This window comes from Alexandromys fortis, unplaced genomic scaffold (assembly GCF_014885135.2).
Source record: "Alexandromys fortis isolate MF-2015 unplaced genomic scaffold, M_Fortis_MF-2015_v1.1 scaffold_152, whole genome shotgun sequence".
NCBI classification, from domain to species: domain Eukaryota; kingdom Metazoa; phylum Chordata; class Mammalia; order Rodentia; family Cricetidae; genus Alexandromys; species Alexandromys fortis.
The window spans coordinates 3,631,733-3,653,516 of NW_026068045.1; the positions used below are offsets into that span (position 1 = coordinate 3,631,733).

At 51.3% G+C, this 21,784-nt stretch overlaps 1 protein-coding gene across 2 annotated transcripts; it reads right to left on the reverse strand.

The window, feature by feature from the left end:
* Positions 1–1,032: 1,032 nt before the first annotated feature.
* On the reverse strand, positions 1,033–16,360 carry Npr1 (natriuretic peptide receptor 1). Of its 2 annotated transcripts, none has more exons than XM_050166478.1 (22): positions 15,260–16,360; positions 14,305–14,504; positions 13,606–13,719; positions 13,064–13,199; positions 12,698–12,789; positions 11,371–11,506; positions 11,107–11,191; positions 10,069–10,189; positions 9,273–9,347; positions 9,025–9,102; positions 8,650–8,754; positions 8,336–8,410; positions 8,086–8,242; positions 7,533–7,688; positions 7,167–7,335; positions 6,443–6,589; positions 6,210–6,333; positions 6,018–6,086; positions 5,464–5,638; positions 5,165–5,263; positions 1,699–1,790; positions 1,033–1,572 (listed from the first exon to the last, which is right to left on the reverse strand). In XM_050166478.1, exons 1-22 carry the CDS (start codon positions 15,966–15,968, stop codon positions 1,510–1,512), a joined length of 3,177 nt encoding a protein of 1,058 aa, XP_050022435.1. In that variant the 5' UTR covers positions 15,969–16,360; the 3' UTR covers positions 1,033–1,509. The 2 variants fall into 2 exon arrangements, with proteins under 2 accessions (XP_050022435.1, XP_050022436.1); XM_050166479.1 differs by having other exon boundaries at positions 8,336–8,407; positions 15,260–16,359.
* Between the last annotated feature and the right edge of the window lie 5,424 nt (positions 16,361–21,784).

Here is a 21,784-nt window from a genome sequence, read left to right on the forward strand (position 1 = left end):
CTTCCTCCACAGCCTCTCCAGCAAAGGCTATCATCAGTGTTTTTGATTTTAGCCATTCTGACAGGTGTAAGATGATATCTCAAAGTTGTTTTGATTTGCATTTCCCTGATCGCTAAGGAGGTTGAGCATGACCTTAGGTGTCTTTTGGCCATTTGAACTTCTTCTTTTGAGAATTCTCTGTTCAGTTCAGTGCCCCATTTTTTAATTGGGTTAATTAGCATTTTAAAGTCTAGTTTCTTGAGTTCTCTGTATATTTTGGAGATCAGACCTTTGTCTGTTACGGGGTTGGTGAAGATCTTCTCCCAGTCAGTGGGTTGCCTTTTTGTCTTAGTGACAGTGTCCTTCGCTTTACAGAAGCTTCTCTCCAGCCCTTATTTGGATTTTTTTTTTTAAAATAAACCTCAGTAGCTCTAGCTGACCTTGAACTCACGCCATGACCAAGAATGACCTTGAACTTACGATCTTCCTGCCTCTACTTCTAAGACTGAACTCCCAGTTTGATGCACCTTAGGGAAGCACTTGCTCAGCCTCTTTAATTTTTTTGAGACTAGGTCTCTGGCTGGCTTGGAATATAGCCCAGGGCGGCCTTATACTCTTAACAATCATCCTGATTCGGCCTCCAAAATATTGAGATTACAAGTGTGAGCCAACATCCGAGGGCAGTTTATTTATTTATTTATTTATGAAAAACTCATTAAGTTGCCCAGGCTGGACTTGAATTTTTTACAGCCCTGGTTGGCTTTGAATCCTTGATGTTCTTGTGTCAGCTTCAGTAAGTAGCTAGGGTTAGGCCTGTCTCCTTTTGTTTTAATTTTTAACAAGGCCAGAGACACAAGTCACATAAACAAATATTAGTTGTGACATTTAAAATTTTAGCACTGCTCAAAATTGGAAATTCCGAGGTCTCTTCAATTAAATGTGTAAAGTTTATAACAACAACAACAACAAGGAAACAAAGTTGAAGGGAATTCTTTCGGAAGCAGAGGGTAGAGAAAGAACATGGCCATTTCCCAGCAACCCAAGAAGACGCTGTGCACAGGAAGAAAGACTTTAATGTTTTTGCTCAAAGGAGAAGCAAGGCATTCTTCTCCTCAATGCACGGTGTCCAAGGTCTGTGGGGTGGAGTGGGAGTGAGGGGAGTATCTGTGACACGTGACCCACCGCTCACCTCCTGCAAAGTCCTGGAGCCTCTTTGTCTGGTCCCCTCATGTGGCAATTTCCCTCCCTCTAAAAGCTACAGTGGCGCCAAGTTGAGGGAGAGAAGGAATCACCTTCCCAACCCAGGCAGGTGAGTAAGGGTGGGACAGGGTACAAGTGTGCCCCTGGGAGTGACGGCATGTTTCAGTTAGCCCTACAGCTCCAGCAGGCCTCTCCAGGCCCCACCATCTCCATCTTCTAAGAGGTCACATCTGGTGACTGTGCTTGGGTCGCTGTGGGAGAGGTGGAAGCTGGGTGCCTCCATCATCTCCAGCACAGGAAAGGGAGGTGATGGGAGGGACAGCAGGTAGGTCAGCCTCTTATGCTACAGCCCCGCTCCCCCAGCAGCCAATAGGTCCGAACCTTGCCTTTGCCCTGGAAGAAATAAAAGAGAAGGCTGGGTAGGGAACGGCACCCCCACTTTTGCCCTAGTCGCTTGAAAAGTTTAAGTATGGGAGTGGCCTTGGGACCCTCTGGGATCTAAGGCGATTCCTTTTCTACCTTCATTTCCACATCCCCTCGAAGCTCCAGCTCAAAGCCATCAAATTCCTCCAGCACAGCCTTGGTCTCAGAAGACAAGTGGATCTTGAGGGCTGGAGAGGACAGGGGGGGGGGGTGGAGGAAGTTGAGTGCCGGGGGAGGGGGCAGGAGGGTACAGGCGGGTAAGACCACGCATGTGGGCCCAATAGCAATTGCTCCCTTTAGTTCAGGAAGCCCTAGACTGTCCCTGTAGACTGTGGCCACATAATCTGGGTTCTCCGCAAGATCAGTCTGTGCTCTTACCTGCTGAGCCATCACTCTGGCCCTTCCAAGCCCTCAAGCCCTCTTCACCTCTCTTTTGAGATAGGATTTTGTTACTTCAGCTGACTTTTACCTCCTGATCTTCCTGCCTCCTTGTTCCAAGAGCTGGAATGGCTGGCTAACACCAAGTCTGGTGTGTGTGGTGTCAGGGATGGAGCCCAGGGCTTTCTGCTGCTAGACCAGCACTCTAAGGACAAAGTTATACCTCAGCTCACTGGCTAGCTCTTAATGCCATCAATTGGCAGACGAGACTCAAGACTACAACACTGTACCTACAGGTTACAGAACATCTTTGCGACGGTGGAAAACTGTCACTCAGCACTAGCTTTTGAGACCCAACCAGCTCCCGAGGGCGCACACAGCATTGGGGACGAACCCAGACTGCAGATAAGTCCAACTTAGCTTGGACTCCTTAGGTAACTGAGATAAACATGTTCTGTCTCCCTAGTCCGTAAAAGGCTACCAGCGACAGTGCTCATTTCAGAGTGTGGCTGCTGTAGGAGGAGTTAACACCACTCATCACTGCATGTAAGTGAAGCATTCACAAAGTATCCGGACACAAAATACGTGTGTGTGTGTGTGTGTGTGTGTGTGTGTGCGTGTGCGAGTGTACACATCTGGAGGCAGAGGTGAATTTTGAATTTCCTGCCATTCTCCACTTTAATGTTTGACACAGGGACTCACTGACTCTGAGCCTCACTGTGGCGATCCCTGTGTGGGCTACACTTGGCTGGCAGTGAACTCCAGAAATCTGCCTGTTTTTGTCTCTCCTGGTAATGCTGGGGTTACATGCTCTAATGTCCATCTGGGGATCAAACTCAAGTCCTCCCAGTGAGCCATCTCTCTAGATACCCCCCCCCCCCATACACATTTTGTGAAGCATAGTTTCACTCTGTAGACAAGGCTAGCCTGAAACTTGGAATCCTGCCGCAGCCTTCCTCCTGCTGGGATTATAGGTATAATCTGCAGGGGTCAGTACTCTCTCTTGATGGCAGGAGGTCTGCTCAAGCTGTCTGGGAGGTCAGTGGCCACCTACTATCCCACAGCTGCTCTGACCTATGTCTGTGCTATCCTGTGTCGCTGACCCACTTCTGAGAATGAGCTCTGTGAAAAATGATCTAAGAGAGGATTCTTCCCTCCTCAGCCCCAAATATAGGTGCAAATGTTATCAGCTGAACAGTTCTCTGTGCTTTGGGAGCAGGTTTCCTACCACGAGGCTCGGGTGAGGGTCACATGGCCTTCTGAGCTCACGCAGCCTGGTAGTTGCTTCAAAACCGGACCCAGGGGCTGGAGAGACGGCTCAGCGTTAAGAACACTGGCTGCTTTTTCAGAGGATCTGGGTTCAATTCCCAAAACCCACAAGGCAGTTTGCAACTGTTTGTAATTCCTGTTCCAAGGGCTCTGACACCGTCATACAGATATAGACGCAGGCAAAACACCAATGCATATAAATTAAAAACAAAGCAAACAAACAGGACACAATCCTATGATCGCAGCGCTCAGGTAAGGGCTGGTGGATGGGTGGATCAGGAGTTTAAGTTAGCTATGGCAACTTGAGATACTATTTCAAACGACCACCTAGCAGACAGAAATAGAGGAAGCAGGAGGCAAGAGCAAGGGGAGGGGTGGAAACAAGCATTTGTTAGCTGCCTACTACCTCCCAGAGTGTGCTAAGTCTTTCACGACCCACAAACAGGAATACTATATGGAGAAGTAGCTGAGGCCCAGGAAAGACGAATGACAGTTACATGCTTGGCATTTTATATTGCATTTTCTCATAGGTCTTTAAATTTAAATTACATCTATTTATGTATTATGGGTGGAGGACATTTTTGGCCATTATGTGTGTGGGTGTTTGCTTTTTGCTTTGTTTTCAAGCAGGGTTTCACTAGGTAGCTCTGGCTGTCCTGAGTCTCTGTGTAGATCAGACTGGCCCTGAATTTAGAGATCTGCCCGACTCTGCTTCCTGAGTGCTGGGACTAAAGATGTGCTCCAACACTCCTGGCACACTGTGGTTTTTACTTTCATTTTTTTTTTTTTGGTGTTTTTGAGATATGGTTTCTCGGGGGCTGGAGAGATGGCTCAGCGGTTAAGAGCACTGACTGCTCTTCCCGAGGACCCGGGTTCAATTCCCAGTACCCACATGGCAGTTCACAACTGTCTGAAAATCCAATTCCAGAGATCTGACACCCTTACACCAATGCACATAAAATAAAGTTAAATAAACCATAGAAAATGAAAAAAAAAGAGAGATGGTTTCTCTGTGTAACTTTGTCTATCCTGGAACTTACTCTGTGAACCAGGCTGCCGTAGAACTCACAGAGATTCACCTGCCTCTGCCTCTTGAGTGCTAGAAAGGTGTGTGTCACCGCTGCCTGGCCTTATTCTTCTATCATATGTGTACATATGTGTGTGAGTATTTATATGGCCGTCAGAGGACAACTTGTGGGAATTCATTCTCCCCTGGCGCCATGTGGGTCTCAGGGATCAACCTCAGGTCATCAGGCTTGGCCAGCAAGCACCTTAACCCACTGAGCAAAACAACTATCTATCTTTGTGGGTGCATGAGCAATCCAATATTTTATTATTATAAAATAATAATTATCATAAATGTTATAATATATATTTATATATTGTATATTTATACATATTTATATATAATATATAAACAATTATTATAAAATAATAATTCCAGGCTGCTGGCTTAGGCCTGGAATCCCAGCTATGTGGAGACTACAGCAAGAGAATTATAAGTTCAAGATTAGTCTGAGCAACTTAATGAGATCCACATTAAAACAAAGAATATAAATATCTTATATCACATACCTCAGTGTTAGGTATGCTAGCATTTGTTAAAGCTCTAATAGCATGCCCAGGGGCGAGGGACTGGGTTAGAGTGCGTTGCTCAGTTAATGAAAGTGCCTTGAAAACAATTCAGGAACCGTAACTAAAGCTATGATGTTCATAGGTAAAGTGGGCTTAGTGCATTTACAATCCACTCAGCAATAGTCTAGATTTACAATGTGGGGGATATGTGTGCTATGAGAAGGCAGTGTAGGAGGAGAGAAGGTGGGGAGCTCGCTGAGAAACTATGTAGCCATAAGTAACAGGATGCCTTGGCCAGCGGCCGTTCTCATTCCCTCTGGGGGGGGGCAGGGCTTCCTACCTTCCCCATTGGACTCCATTCTTGAAGCAGTGTTGACTGTGTCTCCAAAGAGACAGTATCGGGGCATCTTCAGCCCTACAACACCAGCACACACAGGACCTGGGAAGGGAAAAGAAGCGAACAGAACCCAGGGATGTTAGAGGAGGTAGCTGGGTACTCCAGAAGAGGTAGGAGTTGGACTATGTGGTCCCCGGATGTGTAAGGAGAGGCAGGGGATAAGGGGTCTAGACAGAGAGACAACTGCTTGTTCCGTAGTTTAGCCTCCCGGATCTAACTCTAGACGCTGTCCAGGGTCTGACCTGTGTGGATGCCAATGCGCAAGCGCAGCTGCTCCTGAGGCCTGTGGCGGATGCGGAAGGAACGTACAGCATCTAGGAGAGCAAGTGCCATTCGGGCCACCTCTCGGGCGTGGAGCTGTCCATTCCGTACTGGGAGCCCTGACACCACCATGTAAGCGTCACCAATGGTCTCCACCTGTGGGGGTGGCATGCTTGTGGGCCCGCCAAACCATGTGCATCATCCCTCATTCTGTCCCTATCAGCCCGCCTGTCTCTGTACCAGTCTTCCATCCCCCGTTTCTCCATCTGTTCCTGAGTCCTCTGTATCTATTCGCCTATGACCTTGGTCATTGTTTCCTTTTGTTTTTTCAAGACATGGTTTTTCTGTGTAGCTCTGGCTGCCTTGGAACTCACTCTGTAGACCAGGCTGGCCTCGCACTCACATAGATCAGCCTGCCTCTGCTCCCGGGTGTTGGGATTAAAGGTGTGACTACAGCCTGGTCTTTTTTTTTTTTTCCAATTGAACATTCTTCTGACTCTATCCACGTCCTTCCTGTACCCAGTCACAACCTCACCTTGTACACATCAAAGTTGTCAATGACAGCATCAAAGCAGGTGTACAGATCATTGAGCAGGGTCACCACCTGAAAGGCAAGGGAAGCCGAGAGAAATGGGGAACGTGGGCTCCCACCAGGGACAGATGGGAACTACTAACCCGAAGGCGGAGCTGAACTACCTGACCCACTACCTGAGGCTGAACCCCTCACCTGCATGGGCGTGCTCTCTGCTGAGAGGGCTGTAAAGCCCACGATATCACTGAAGTAGATGGTGACACTGTCGAAGGCCTCAGCCTGGACGGTCTCGCCTCTCTTCAGCTGCTCAGCCACGGAGCTGAGGGGGAAGTGCAGATGACCAGAGGTGAGGTGGGGGGCTGGGCTACGTGAATGTGTGCGTGCATGTGTGTGTGTGTGAGTGGGCGCGACCACAACCCAGGACTCACTGGGGCAGAATCTGGTAGAGCAGGGCCTCTGCTTTGCGCTTCTCCTCCAGGTAAGCCTGAGTTCTCTCCTCTACCAGTTCCTCCAGATTATTGGCGTACTGCTCCATGCGCGACAGCAGGTTGTCAAGAATGTTGCTGCTATTCTCCCTGAGGGTCGTGGGGCACGTGGGGACACAGATGAGATGAGATGACCCTTTGAGTCAGGGTCCTAGTTGTACTGGAACTTGCCATGTAGACCAGGCTGGCCTCGAACTCACAGACATCCACCTGCCTCCAAGCCCAGCTGGAGATCTTATTTATTCTTTTGAACACAAGTGAGTTGGAAGGAGGTGGAGAGGAGGCGGGACAGGATGAGCTGAGGACAGTGATGGGCACACAGGCAGGAGAGACACGTCTGGGAGAACTAGGTTACCGTGGGCCTACTGGAAGAGGGAGACAGAAGGGCTGCGGTCGGAGCTTTTGATTAGGATTGAGACTAAGGGGGGAGGTGGAAAGAGGCTGGGGCATCTGGTGCATGCACTCCTATTTATCATAAGTCTGGGGGACAGTATAGGGCTGCGGGCAGGAAGGGTGTGAGGCGTCGGTGTTGGCAGAGGAAAGAGCCGTGAAGGGTAGAGCGCTTTGGGGTCAGCCATGTTACACATGCAGATGCCTGTGGAGCTGCGGTGGGCTCCCTCTGCCACTGGAGAGACAGGTGTAAGTGTGGCGGGAAGAGACCACTAACTTGTTAAATTTGCGTAGCGCCAGGCGGATCTGCTGGAAGGGTGGCCGCTCCTGTGGGTCCTCTGCCCAGCATCGCTGCATCAGCTGCCCCAGTTCCTCCAGGTGACTTTGCAGAGTCATGGAGGGGCGGAATGGGGGCTGTTCACCCCGAGTCACACGCTCGATGATCTCTGTGTGGGAGCGGTATGCGCTGAGGAGTGGCATCACCAGCTGGGGGCAGCTGGGACAAGTCCGGACCAGAGCACAGAGTGGACTGGTCTCAGCAGCCACGGAGCGAAGGATGGTGGTTGGTGCCCCACTCCAGAAGGAAGGGTAGGGGTGTTTGCAGGGCTTCCCTCTCTGGGGGCACAGGCCACGTGAGCCTCACCTTTCGGGCTGAGGTCTAAACCCTCCACATGGAAGACCCCACTCCTGAGGGCGATCTCCTGAAGGATGATACCAAAGCTGTACACATCACCGGCTTGGGAGCCACGGGCAGGCGGCGAAGCCATCCACAGGAGTTCAGGTGCGGTCCACAATTTCTCTGTGGATCAGAAGTGAGGAGTCGGAGAAGGAGGGGCCCCAAAGCTAAGGGATAAGGCACTTTACATTCTGATAGTAGAAGGAAAACTAGCAAATGAATATCGTATCTCGTGGGTAATAAATGCAATAACAAAAGTAAGACAGCATGGTCTGATAATACCGGGAAAAGAAAGGGTCATACAGTTTAAGGTTAGCTGGGAACAAGGCAGCGGCTAGTGCTCCTGTGGACACTGCACAGCACTGAGAGCCATGGAACTAGAGGCCACCTAATCTGACCTCTTTAACCAATGAAGGTTGAGCCTTGAGATGAGATAGACCTAAGCCAAACAGAGCCTAGGCCTCAGTTGCTTCTGGGCTGTGTGGGCAGCAGAAGCCTAGGGGTCAGGAGTCAGGCTCACTGGCAAAGAGGGTGTGTCCTTGCTCAGGCTCCGGGTCTCTGAAGCTCTCAAGCCCATAGTCGGTGATCTTTAACACGAAGCGCCCATCTACCACACAGTTGGATGACTTGAGGTTCCCATGGGAATAAATGGCCCCATTGTGTAGAAAGAGCATCCCCTGGGAAATTTAGGAAGGCAGAGGGCTTGGGCATGAGTGCTTCCAACCATGCCCAGCCCTTGCCTGGTATCCAGTGAGCCCCCCTGAACTCACCTTGACAATGTCGTTGGTGAGTGAGTACCGAAACATCCAGTCCAGAGTTATACTCTCATTCTCTAGAATGTCCTGCTGGGGCAGCAAGAGTCAGAACCCCCTGGGTGTAGGAGGGTACAAGGGAGCTACTGGCATAAACTGGTATAACAGAACACTTGGATTTTACTCTAGTGCCACCACCATGCCTGCCCCCAACTCCCAACAGAGAGGGCCAAGAAAAGCCAGAAAAAGAGATCTGTCTGGGCCCATATGGTCAGTGGGATAAGAGCCAAGTGTTCTGCCACTGCCCAACCCCATCCCCCCGTTCCACTCACCTGTAGGCTCCCACGGGGACAGTACTCTGTGAGGATACAGATGTTGGGGGGGTCGGTACAGGCACCCACAAACCTGGTCAAGTGTTCATTCTGCACATCTCGCATCTGCAGGTAGGGGCAGCATCAAGGCCCTGGCTTTGTTTGTTCCTCAAGTCACATGTTTACATGCTCGTGCTCCCTAACATCTTGTCCTCCAGGCTGTGCACCTGTGAGGACCCAGCAGTCTCTCGGGTTATGACTGATCCCCCTCTTCCTACCCACAAGACTCAAGGTCCCATCCCAGGTCTACAAATCCCTCCATAACCAGTCTGCTGACAACTCTCCTAGAGTACCCAGGGATCCCTTCCCAGGTCACGGCCTCACCCCCTACATTACATGCTTAAGTTCAAACAGGACTTTTCGTGTTAACTCAATGCGTTTCCGGTTGACACGTTTCACAGCCACGAGGTTGCCCTGAGCAAGAAATGGAGATTTGTCATGCAGGGTATGGCCCTAAAACACCCAGCTCCTTCTGAAAGCCCACCCCTGCCCCTGGGACCACCCTTGTCCTCTGCTACCCCACCTCAGAACCATCTCTTAGTCCACCTGGGTCCCCAGGATCAGCAATTTTTCCCCAGACTTACCTTGTAGTATGCTGTCTTGGCAAAGACTTGGAACTGGCCCTCTGTGGTCAGCAGGGAGCCATAATTGGAGCCTCGCTGTGGAAGTGAGCAGGAGAATGCGTGGTCAGCTCAGGGGCCAGTCTGCACCTTGGAAGTTCTGTCACACTGCCCATATCTGTGTCACCCTCCTGAGATAGGGTATCACTCTTTAGCCCAGGCTATCCCTCAGCCTCAGCCTCCCAGGCTAGCCCTCACCTCCTTTAAGAAGTATATCAGAATGATAGCTGTATATTTACTTGGACCCTTAGCTTTGACCTTTGAAGTAGCCTTGTCAGGGAGGCTGTAGCTACAGCCCTCATCTGAGACAGTGTCAGAGTAAGCAAGTGAAGGCAGAGCTGGGAGTAGTCTTGTTCTTTTGTGTGGTTTTGCTTTTATTATTATTAACTGATTAATTAATTCATTAATTTTTTTTTGAGACAGGGTTTCTTCATGTAGCCCAGGCTGTCCTGGAACTCACTCTGTAGACCAGGCTGGCTTTGATCTCATAGAGATCTGTCTGCCTCTGCCTCTCCAGTCCAGAAATTAAAAGCATGTGCCGCCACCACCCAGCTTGAGTTTTGGTTTTCTAAGACAGAGTCTCATTCGTATGTAGTACAGGCTAGCCTTAGACCTGCAGCAATCTTCCTGTCTTAACTTCCCAAGTCCTGGGTCCAGGCATGAGCCACCTCATCTAACTTAGACCCACCTTCTACTTACTCCTCAGGTATTGCCCTGGTACTCAGCTCTTCCCACCCTCCAGAGATAATGGTGTTCTCACCCCGCTCAGCGTCAGCCGGCTGCCCGTGCTCCGAAGGTGCCTCTCCAGGCTGCTGGGCTGCAGGTCCTCCCAGCGTACCCGCCACAACTCTGAGGCCAGCTCCTTCTCCAACTGCATCTTCCTGAGATATGAAGTCTGCACCTGAGCCATAGCTGCTCAGCAGCCCCTCAGAGCCCTGGGACATTCTGGGTGCTAAGGGATGAGTGAGGGAGTCCTGTTTTCTGTTCTCTGAGCTGAGCGTGGTGAGGCCTGGGGCCTGAGATAAATTCACCTCACAGGCACTTCAGGGTTTTTTTTTTGAAAACTGGAGGCCTCTACATTGACTTTTACCTCTCTCTCTCTCTTTTTTCTTGAGACAGGGTCTCACTAAGTAGCCCTAGCTGTCTTGGAACTCACTCTGTAGATCAGGCTGGCCTTGAACTCACAGAAATCTACCTGCCTCTGCCTCCTGAGTGCTGGGATTAAAGTGTGAGCCACCACCGCCCGGCTCCTTCATTCTCAGTTATCACAAGGATGAAGTGCCTGGCCCACAGGACGTGCGTCAGCACTGTTCTCCTCCCTCTCTTCCTGTCTCCTTAGCCTGCCCTGAACTTTCATTTCCACCTGCACTGCAGGACAGGGGTGGGCTCCCTCACTCCGCTTTTCCAGCTCAGGGTCAGCACCTAGCCCACAGCAGGGTTCACCAGCAGGACCAACTACTTTGTGCCCATACCTGAAGGTTTCAAACTGCTGCTTTCCACCTGGCCTCAGCAAGGGATGCTAGTTCTACATCCACATCTCCTCTGCTATCATGTCATCCTCAACTTCTCTGTTCCCCTGAGCTTCCTAGATATGGCTTTGTAGCTATAGCCCCGCCTGAACCAACCTGACTGGTCCATGCTTTCCAGACTCCACTCCGGAGCTTCTGCCTCCTCCCGGAGGAATGAAATAAGTATTCTCTTCCCACATGGGGCTCCCTCCCAGACCTGCTGTCCTGCTCTCTCCTCTGTGCTCCCAAGTCTCCCCAGTCTCACTTAGCACCCCTAGCCCAAAACTTACCTGTATATGAAGAAGGACACAACCAGAAAGCTAACCAGAGACAGGCTGCCCACCAGAGCCAGGACCTCCAGGGTGGAAAAGTGGTCTGTGGGAGGGCCCGAGGTGTAGAAGAGAGACTGGTGTTAGACAACAGGAGGGGGGATTGTCTACTAGTCCGTTGTGATGACGGATGAAGGGAGGTGACGTCGGGTGGGAAGGAGCCTCTAGCTCCCTGGGAAGAGGCAGTGGCTTAACAACAGGACTTTGGAAGCATGGGCCAATCACCTTGGTTGCAGGCAGGGTCCTCATTGTCAAAGCCACATTTTGGGATGTCAGGAGGTGGGTATCCCAAGGGCCAGTATAATTTGCGGTCTGACACAGCCATCAGCTCCTGGGAGGTCCCATTGTAGTTCAGGACAACCTAAGGAAGATCAGGAATGGCGAGAGCCTGTGGTCCCCTCTGTTCCAGGGCCTGTGTCTAGGCTGCCAACTACTCACCAGGTTCCTGCTGTGACTATCCAGAGAGTCTTTAAATGCATGCCCAAGGCAAAAGAGGCAAAAGCTTGAACACTAAAAGGCTTTGTAGAGACGTATCCATAGGAAATCCCACTGGAAACCCCAACTCTATACTCAGGGGGCTGGCATTGGTTGCAAGACAGAAACAGCACCCCAGGTTCTACTTCCAGACTCATCCTTGCATGTCTCCTCCAGGTGGCCTTCCCTGGTAGATCTGAGTCTTGGTGTCTTTGAACCTCTGTCCCTTCCTGTTGCTGCTGCATTTACACAGCTACACATACCTATTCTTTTGGCCCTGAGTGACTGTCTCTGCTAGATGGGTCCCAACTGTTTTAGGAAGTCCTCAAAGGAAGGACTCTAGGTTACCTCTTAGACCTGAGGTTCCCTGAGCGGGCAAGCCTGTGTATCCTGATCATCTGGGTTGTTCCCCAGACTGAGGAGTTGAGCCTGCCTTATCCAGTACTCTCTCTCATAGCTGTCCAAAGAACAAGCAGATACCTGGCAGGGGTAGGGCATGTGTATGCTGTGGATCACCTTACTGTACTCTGAATATGTATTACTATCTCTGGTTAATGATAAAGCTGTTTGGCCTATAGCAGGGCAGGATAAAGTTAGGCAGGACAATCAAACTGAGGACTGGGATGAAGAAGGGCAGAGTTGAAAGAGACACCAGCAAGCTGCCCAAGAAACAAGATGGTAGAGGACAGGTAAAGTTATGAACCATGTGGCAATACATCTCAGAGGCAGGAGGATCTCTGTGAGTTCAAGGCCAGCCTGGACTGTCACACAGAGAAACCCTATCAAAACAAACAAAAAAAAACCAAGAATGAGGTAGAAGCCAGGTGTGGTGGCACAAGGTTTTTACGTGGCAATACATAGATTAATAGAAATGGGTTAATTTAAATGTAAGAGCTACTTAGTAACAAGCCTGAGCTACTGGCTGAACATTCATAATTCATATTTAGCCTCTGAGTCAGTTATTTGGGACCAGGCAGTTGAGACAGGAAAAAAAAACTCCACTTCCATATACAGGGGGTAGGAGAATGAGACACCATTCTTGCCTGGCACTGTCTTCTTGGTGCATGCATGAACTTACCCTGAAGGTGCCTGTTTCTGGATCCATATCCCAGAGGGAGAAGTCGGTCTCCCGATCTCCATTGCTATCGATTTTCAGGTATCCTGTCACACCTAGGGACATAGGGGAGGTTCAGAGATGCCTCTCTTCATCCCAACCCCCCCCCTGCATAGAGACAGAGATGTAGACACAGACACCAATATGTACATAACGAGGAAAAGGACAGCCATATGGCCATTAGAATGGCAGATATGGCACACAGAATTTTATGGAATTTAGGAGATCTGGATAGATAACAGGCATTTTGTGGTCTCCTGCTAGGCCACCTGGGGCCCACTCTCATTCCACCCCCAAAGCAGCCCATTCCAGCTCATTCTAGGCCCCGACCTTGGAAGCTCCTGTTCCACATCCGCTGAGTGACGTCCTCCCCATCAGTGATGGCTCCCCCCTGTGCCAAAGTCTCTGTCACTGCCTGGACATAGAGCAGGAGCCCATCATGGAAGGATGCTGGGATGATATTCTCCTGTAGAAGCAAGCAGAGCTCAGACAGGGCGATGGATACCAGGCACAGAGGGAAACAGTGCTGTAGGTAGGAAACTGGGGGATGGGACTGGGATTTCAGAAGAGGATACAGACAACAAGCATATTTCACAGAGAAGTGACTGCTGAAAAGATGCTTTGGCATCTACCATGGCCCCCTGCTCAGAGTCACGCTAGGTAGATAGGGCAGGGCATGTCATTCCCGTTTCCCTGATGAGGGCTTTAGGTTCAAGAATTTGTCACTGCACCCCTCCATCATCAGGAGAGATACAGAAATAATAGGAAGAAGGGGGATGGAAGACGAGGACGCCTGAGAGAGTGAGAGACGTGGCAGAGAGACTTGGATTAGGTCTGGAGATCCACACTGGAGGTCCAGGACCCGCTCCTACCAGGCCATCCTCTATGGTGAAGTTGAACTGCTTGTCAGCCAAGAGTTTCAGCTGCTGCAGGAACTCCAGGTACTCCGGATTATCTGGCTCTTTGTAAGAAATGATTTTGGCTGCCTGAGGAAGGGATCAGTGAAAGGGAGAGTGCTGGGGGTTGATTCCAGTTCTCCCTGTATCCTGGGTCCCACTTCCCAGACCAGCCTCTCTGCTTAGGTCAAGATCAAACTGAATGGCTGGGTGTGGGGGCACACAGGCCTTTAATCCTAGCACCCAGGAGGCAGAAGCAAGAGAATCTCTGAGTGGTCAGCCTGGTCTATGTAGTGAGTTTTAGGACAACAAACAGGAATACATAGAGAAACAAAAACATAGAGAAATAAACAATAAATATTAAACAACAAAAAGATCAGATTGAACCTCATGTCTTTTATGGGGTGGCCCCTGTGCTTGAGCAAAAGATTCAAGAACGGTCTGGTCCACGGGTCTTTACTATCCTCCTGCTTCAGACCCGTTCTGTCATCTGCTCAGCCTTCTGGCTCTGAAGACCCCAAATCCCACGTAGTTCAAATCCCATGTAGTCACAACTATCTGACTATCAAAAACCCGTTTTCTGGAATCATTTCAGACATGTAGGGGCATAGCACCCAGAAACGAAGTGTCAACCGTTCACAGCCCTATACAAGGACTTCAAACCCCAGCACTCACGTGAAATGCCTGGCGGGCACTGTTGTCCTGCCCATCTCCTCGTTCCCAGGGCTTTTGGGGAGCAGGGCCTTTCGCACCCTGAAGGCTTTGCCCAAACACATCCAAGTGGAAGAAAACATAGTCCTCCCCAGTGAGGCCAGCGTCTACGGCCAGAAGCATCAGGCTCCTGAAGGCGTCCGGAGAGCTGCAGATATAGATAACTGGAGAGAAAGGAGGGGAAGGGGGGGCGGAGCGGGGGAGGGAAGAGGGAGAGGGAGGGAGGGAGGGAGAGAGAGAGNGAGAGAGAGAGAGAGAGAGAGAGAGAGAGAGAGAGAGAGAGAGAGAACACGAATGAACACAAGGCATTGTAAGGAAGGAAATTCTGAGTCTGTAGTCTTTAAATGGCCCCAACTCCTTTCTCCATCAGTCTGGGCCTTGGCAAGGGAACGTGAAAGATGGGAGAAGGAGGTGTGCAGAGTAGGGAGGGAGAGGTGGGAGGAAGAAGAAACAGAAGGTGAGGGACCAAGAGTGCAGGAGGAATCAGAAAAGGGCCAGCGGGAGAAGGAACCCGAGAGCTCGCGTGGGAGCAATAGGAGAAACTGGAGAGAGAACGCGGTAGGGTAGAGCGAAAACAGGAGGAAGAGCAGGGCACCAAGCAGAGGATGCGGTAGCGCTAGAACTAGGCCCTTCCGCGCTTAAAGCTAAACTCAGGAAAAGTCCGCGAAGCAGGAAGGTCACAGGGAGACCGGAGGAAAGGGGTGGGGGAGAGGGAGAGGGTTGAAATGCAAACCCAGCACCAAAGGGTTATAAGAGAGGGAACTAGAAACCCCGAGGTAGGAAAGTCGTGTAGGGCAAGACTTTCAGAGAAATCAGCCAGGAGGATGCCAGACTCCCAGAGGAGGGAGGAGTGCCAGGCCGTAGACAGGCGGGAGAGAAGGCCGCGCGAGCCAGGCGTCCGGGTAGGTGCCCGCCTCACCTCTGCCCTTGCGCCGCACGGCCCGCAGTAGCTTGGCGTAGTGGTCGGGGTCGTCCTCGACGAACTCCTGGTGATGCACTGTGATGTTGAGGCGCTCACGCACCCGCATGTACAGCCCCTCCACTATGAAGAAGCAAGGCCGGTCGCCGCCCAGCCGATCTGCATAGAGCACCAGCGCCTGATGCTCCCAGCCCAGCCGTCGATGCAGCGCCGCCACGAAATCGCCCAGCTTGACGTGGCTGGGTCCCGCGCGCGTGGTCAGGGCGTATTCGTCCTTGACCCCGATGCCCAGAGCCGGGGCGCCGGCGGTGAGCAGCGGCACCCGCCAATGCGCGGTGAAGCGCCCCACTGGGGCAGCGGAGTACACGCAGCCGGGGCCCAGGAAGATCGCGGGGCTGTGCTCCCACTTGAGGTCCACCGCGGCAAGCGGTGCAGCGGTATCGGAGCAGACGCCCGCCGCGTTTTCGCTGCTGCCCAGCACCGTGCGGACCGTCCAGCCGGGCAGCAAGTCCGGCCGCGCCTTCACCTTCTCGAGAGCCAGTTCCACGGCCGGACCCACGCGCGCCCACGACCACGGGTACGAGGTGTTGGCCAGCGGTAATACCACGGCCACCGTCAGGTCGCCCGCGTGCCCGCCCCGGAGCAGCAGCAGAGGCGGCAGCAGCAGCAGCGCCCGGAGGCGCGGACGGATGCGTTGGGAGCCGGGCATGGCCTCAGCGAGCGCAGCGACGGGACAGCGCTGTCACCATGTTCTGCTCGCCGTCCTCGGGCTCAGGGACTAGTCGCGGACATCCAGAGCGCCAGAGCGGGAGCGAGGGCGGAGGTGGGTCGTAGCCACAGTCCCGAGGGCACGCTACCTGCCGGGGCTGCGACGGCCCGGCCGTCGAGTGAACACGCTAAGCTGGGCGCGTCCGGGAGCGGAGGGCGCCTTGGAGCAGGTGGGAGCGAGCGCAGCGCCCGAAGGGAGTAGGTGGAGAGCGAGCGAGCGAGCGGGTGATCTAGGGAGAGCAGGGCGACCGGGAGAGCCAGCGAGGAAAGGGGAGTGTGCGCTCGCGCTTGCCCCAAGAGTGTGCCAGAAGGGGCGTCCGGCTGGCTCAAGTCTCCGGCCGTTCCGGAGGCGGGCAGGCGTTGTGGGGGGGGAGGGGAAGGGGGGGCACGACACACGGGACCACAAGGTCCCAAGCTGGGCGGCGAATCCTCCCCTCCCGGATTCGGTGACAAGAGAGCCCAGGGAGCCAATCCCGGCTCTTTAACTCCTTCCTCCCAGCCTAGGCTACGACTGGCCCCCACCCCCGGCGTCAGCGCGGTTATTGCTGACCCCTCTTCCCGCCTGTCGCCTCTGTGCGAGGTTTCCCTCCGCAGGCGGGGCGCACAGGCCGTGGGGAGAGCAAGGCTAAGGAGGGAGGTGTACGGAAGCTGTTCCCTGACCCTGGCGCCCCTCCTGGGGTCTTCTCTCCTACCTGGCTCCTTCTGGGGAAGAGGGAAGTAGAGGCTTGTTTAAATGTTGGCCGGAAAAGGGGTGTGTGTGTGTGTGTGTGTGTGTGTGTGTGTGTGTGTGTGTGTGTGTGTGTGTGTCTTTTGGGAGTTTGGGAGGGTTTCTGGAAAAGGCAATCTAGTGGAGGCGAGCCAGAGTCCGGGTTACCCAGTCCATCAATGAGAACCTCCCCTTTCTTCTTCGCCGCCTCCCAGATCGAGCAGATTAACAGAGCAAGATGACCAGGTGGGAGGGTGGAGTTAACTCTTTAGTTCCCAAGTAATGATGGGAAGTGGGGGCGGAGGGGAGTAGGTGGTTAGAGAAGAGCTGTAACTTCATGTGAGTGTTTTGCGTGGAAGATTATTAAAATGGGACCTGAGAGGTTGTAGTTGGAAATGAACATGGGAAGAATAAATGAAGGAGCGAGGAGTCTGGGGACACCAAACTGCTGGGCCGTTGCGCCGAAGCGCCGTGGGATTAGTCTGCCCTCTAATGGCCATCCGGATTCATTAACCGTATTGTGCCATCAACTTTGCCAGCCTTCAAGCCTAAGCTGGATCTAAGGTCAGCAAGCATTTCCAGAGGACCTTCTGTGTCAAGGGCCAGTCAAATGCTGACGGCATGACGATAAAATGTATATATATGATTCTGAGGACAAATAACCACAGTACAATATACTTTAAGCACTGCGAAGAAGACAGGGATGTGCTGAGAGACCAAGATGAGGGCTATTAATTCTACCTGGGCTGGAGCCAGGAAAACCTCCAAAGAGAAGAAACTCAGTAAGGATAAAAGGATGATAAAGGGTATTTGGGGTTGGAGATATGGCTAAGTGGTTAAGACTGTGTACTGCCCTTCCAGAGGACCAGCTAACAAAGTAAGTGACTCACACTTAACTGTAATTCAAATCCAGGGGTCCCAATAACTCTGACCTGGAAAGAAAGGGTTTTGTGTGGAGAGAGCAAAATGTTGAAGTCTGTTTTCCAGACAGGAAGTGTCAGGAGAATCTTGTTTTAAGGAGGCAAGCTTTCAGTATCTCTAGTATTTATTTGTCCGTGCTTAAAAAACACAGATGGCCAGATGGTGTGTGTGGGGCTGGGTGGGAGGGTCATTCCTCTAATCACAGAACTTAAGAGGCAGAGGCAGAGGCGGGCAGATCTCTTAGTTCAAGGCCACCCTGACCCACAGAGTTCCAGGATAGCCAGGGTTACAGAGAGAAACCCTGTCTCTAAAATCTAAATAGTTGATAGTTCATGACTATTTGTGTTTTTTTAAAAATAGTTTTTCTTAAGTTTTAAGTCTGGGTGGTTATATCCATGGGGGTGAAGTTCACATGCTCTGGTGAGCAAGAAGCCATGGGATCCCCTGGAGCTGGAGTTTCAGGCAGCACCTGGGACCCGAACTGCAGCCAGCCAGTACCGGAGGTATGTCCTCTGTGTGTGTGTGTGTGTGTGTGTGTGTGTGTGTGTGTGTGTGTGTGTAGATGCCCTTAGAGGCCTTAGGCCTAGAGTTACAAGCAGTTGTGAGCCTCCGCACACAGGTGCTGTTACCTGGACCCGGGTCCTCTGAAACAGCAGCATGCTCTCTTAACCACGGAGCCATTTCTCTAGCCCCCTGCTTTCCCTGAAATATTGAAAACGCTAGCAGCATGGGCTCTGCATCCCTTCGCACAGTCAGTGGGCACAGCTTCTACTCACCTTATTTCACTAGATAGTTACCTCGCTGTCATGACAGTTGTTTTTCTACTTCTGGGAAGTGGGAATGACTGAGCAGGAAATGGGGCAGAGGAAATGAGATCAGGAAGGCTTTTGTGGGACAGGTGTAAGGTGTTTGCTATGCAGTGTTAAGTAGAGCCCACATCTAGGGGTGCATGGGAGATGGAAGCTGGCTTATCAGTAGGATCAACTGGACTCTGGAAGATAAGGACCTAAGGGATAGTGACCTCTTTAGTTGAGAAGCTAACTCTAGGGGTTGGGGTGGATGGTGGCGAGGCTGTTGAATCTCTGGTGCCTGTAGGTACCCAGGTAGAGGCTCCCTTATGTTTCTGGTGAAGCTGCAGCTCAGAGGAAACGGCTAGACTAGAAACAGCATTAGGTTATTGAACTAAACCTGGAGCTGCAAACACTAAAAATGTTGGATGACTTTTTTGTTGTTTTTCGAGACAGGGTTATTCCCTGTAGACTTGGCTGTCCTGAAACTCACTCTGTAGACCAGGCTGACCCTGAACTCACAGAGATCCCCAGGCCTCTGCCTCCTGATTGCTGGGATTAAAGGCATGCTCTGTCTGAATGTGCAACTTTATGCCAGAAGAGGGCATCTGATCCCACTACAGATGGTTGTGAGCCACCACGTGGTTGCTGGGGATAGAACTCAGGACCTTCGGAAGAGCAACCTGTGGTGTTTAACCACTGAGCCATCTCTCCAGACCCATGGATGAATTATTATTTTTTTTAAGGTAAGCGAAGATAATCTAATGAGGAAGCTTTTAATAGCTGTCAGCTAGGGTTGAAGTAAAGTTCCAGGAAGGAGGTCTGCAGCTGAGGTGCAAGGAATGGATAATTAGTATTCCCTTCCTTCTTCCTCCCTTCCCCCTCAGCAGCAGCACACCCACCTCCCTGTATTGTTTCTGTAGGGCCACAGTGTCCTCACGCTGCTCCAAAGACCCTCCTTCCTCCCTCCCCTCATCCACATGCCAGTGGGCAAAGGCACATAGCAGGTCAAGCTTGTAGTCTCGGCGACCCCAGGCCTCAGCATGCACACAGCTCCCTGTAGCTGTTCCAGGTCTCCATCAGGTAACACTGGGAGAGGCGTATGCCAGCCTTGAGGCCATCAGATAAGGGAACAAACTCCCTGCTGTATGTGGCTTTAATGGTGGCAACAGCAACATTGACCTCCTTAGGAGCCTCATCACCATGGTACAGCGGGCACCAAAGCCATGTGTTTACTGTAGTGAGGTCACATTTTCTACCATCTTGTTGGCTAGCTTAGGGTAAGCACTGGTGACCAAAGAAACCTGCTCCTCAGAAGCTTTTTGGGCAGAGAAGATGGGGGTGTGTGCAGCTGCAGAAGTGGGAGGGCAGGGGGCTGGAGAGATGGCTCAGCGGTTAAGAGCACTGTCTGCTCTTCCAAAGGTCCAGAGTTCAATTCCCAGCAACCACATGGTGGCTCACAACCATCTGTAATGAGGTCTGGTGCCCTCTTCTGGCCTGTAGGCATACATGTAGACAGAAATTGTATACATAATAAATAAAAATATTAAAAAAAAAGAAGTGGGAGGGATGGGGGGGGAAATAAGGGGTTGGGGGCAGGGCGTGTGTAGCTGCAGAGGTGGGGTGGAAAGCCCTCAAAGCAGAGCAGAGGGAAGATGCCTTCTGGTTAAAAAGGTTGTAAGGTTAATGTAGCTTGGGTACTCATGAGGTTTCTTTCTTTCTTTCTTTCTTTCTTTCTTTCTTTCTTTCTTTCTTTCTTTCTTTCTTTCTTTCTTTCTTTCTTTCTTTCTTTCGAGACATGGTTTGTGTGTAGTCCTGGCTGCCCTGGAACTCGCTCTATAGACCAGGCTGGTCTTGAACTCACAGAAATCCACCTGCCTCTGCCTCCTCTGGAATTGAAGGCATGTGCCACCACCACCTGGCAACATTGAGGTTTTCATGACAGATGTTATAGATGACCTCACTGTCTATCATGAAGACACATTGAGGGTTCTGCAGGGTAGTGTAGTGAAGGTGGGGTTGTCGGGTTAAAGAAAGCTGTGGAAACCCGGGGCGGGCTAAGTGAGGACTCAGGCTGGGCAGGTCCTGGCTTCAGCAGCAGCAATAGGACCTAGAGCCAGTTTCCTACAAAGGTATGGAAAAATAAGGCTTGGGCACCTGCTAGCTAGCTTGTAAATTAAATCCAAGACAAGGTCATCAGTCCCATGGTCCACGAGGAGGTCTGGGCATAGTTGCTGGCAGCGTCTCACTTGCCTGTGACAAACTGCTCAGGACAGGAAAGCTGGAGACGCACCACTACAAACTTCAGTGGCTGCTGCTAGCACGCTTGTCAGCACCTGTCTCACTAAAGGAGATGTTGAAGTCATCCCCTTCCCCAGTGGTCTTGTCACTTGGCATCTGGCCAGTGTGGATGGAGATGCACCCCTGCAAAGTGCCCAGGTTAGGAGGCAAAGTGAGCAGGAAGAGACACCAGGTCTGGTCACTTTCCCACAGAAGCTAAAAATTAGGTGAGCGCTGCACTGAGCATTATTGTTTTATTTTATAGATATCTGGTGAAACAAGAACAAAGAATGCTAGGAATGGTAGCATGCTTAATTCCCAGCACTTAGGAGGCAGAGGAGGTGGATCTCTGAGCTCCCGGCCAACTAGAGCTACTTTGGAGACACTGTGTCAGAAAACAAAAGCAAGACTGGTTGGTGGGGGCAGTTTGGCTAACACCAGTAATGCCACAGCATTTAGGAGGCAGAGGCAGGTGGATCTCTGTGAGTTCAAGGCCAGTCTGATCTACAGAGGGACTTCCAGGACATCCAAGGCTACATAGAAAAACTCTATCTTGAAAAAAATAAAAACAATCACCTCACAAACAAACGACACCCTCCAAAAAACTGAGCAGGAGAGATGGCTCATACATGCACTTAAAAAAATAAATTAATTAAACAAAACAGAACAAAGACAAAAAAAATGCCAAACTCAGACTCTCTCCGTGGAACTCCATGGAAGCAAGAAGCCCCTCCTCCACCCCACCTCCACCATCATTATTTTCCAGGAATGGGTTCTCTGTGTAGCCCTGGCTGTTCTGGAACTCACTCTGCAGAACATGTAAGAGCAGTACATGCAGTGCATGCTTTTAACTGCTGAGCCAGCTCTGAGCCAGCTCTTCAGCCCTAATTTAAAAAAAAAAATCTAGCCGGGCGTTGGTGGTGAATGTCTTTAATCCCAGCACTCGGGAGTCAGAGGCAGGTGGATCTTTGCGAGTTTGAGACCAGCCTGGTCTTACAAGAGCTAGTTCCAGGACAGGAACCAAAGCCACAGAGAAACCCTGTCTAAAAAAAAAAAAAAAAA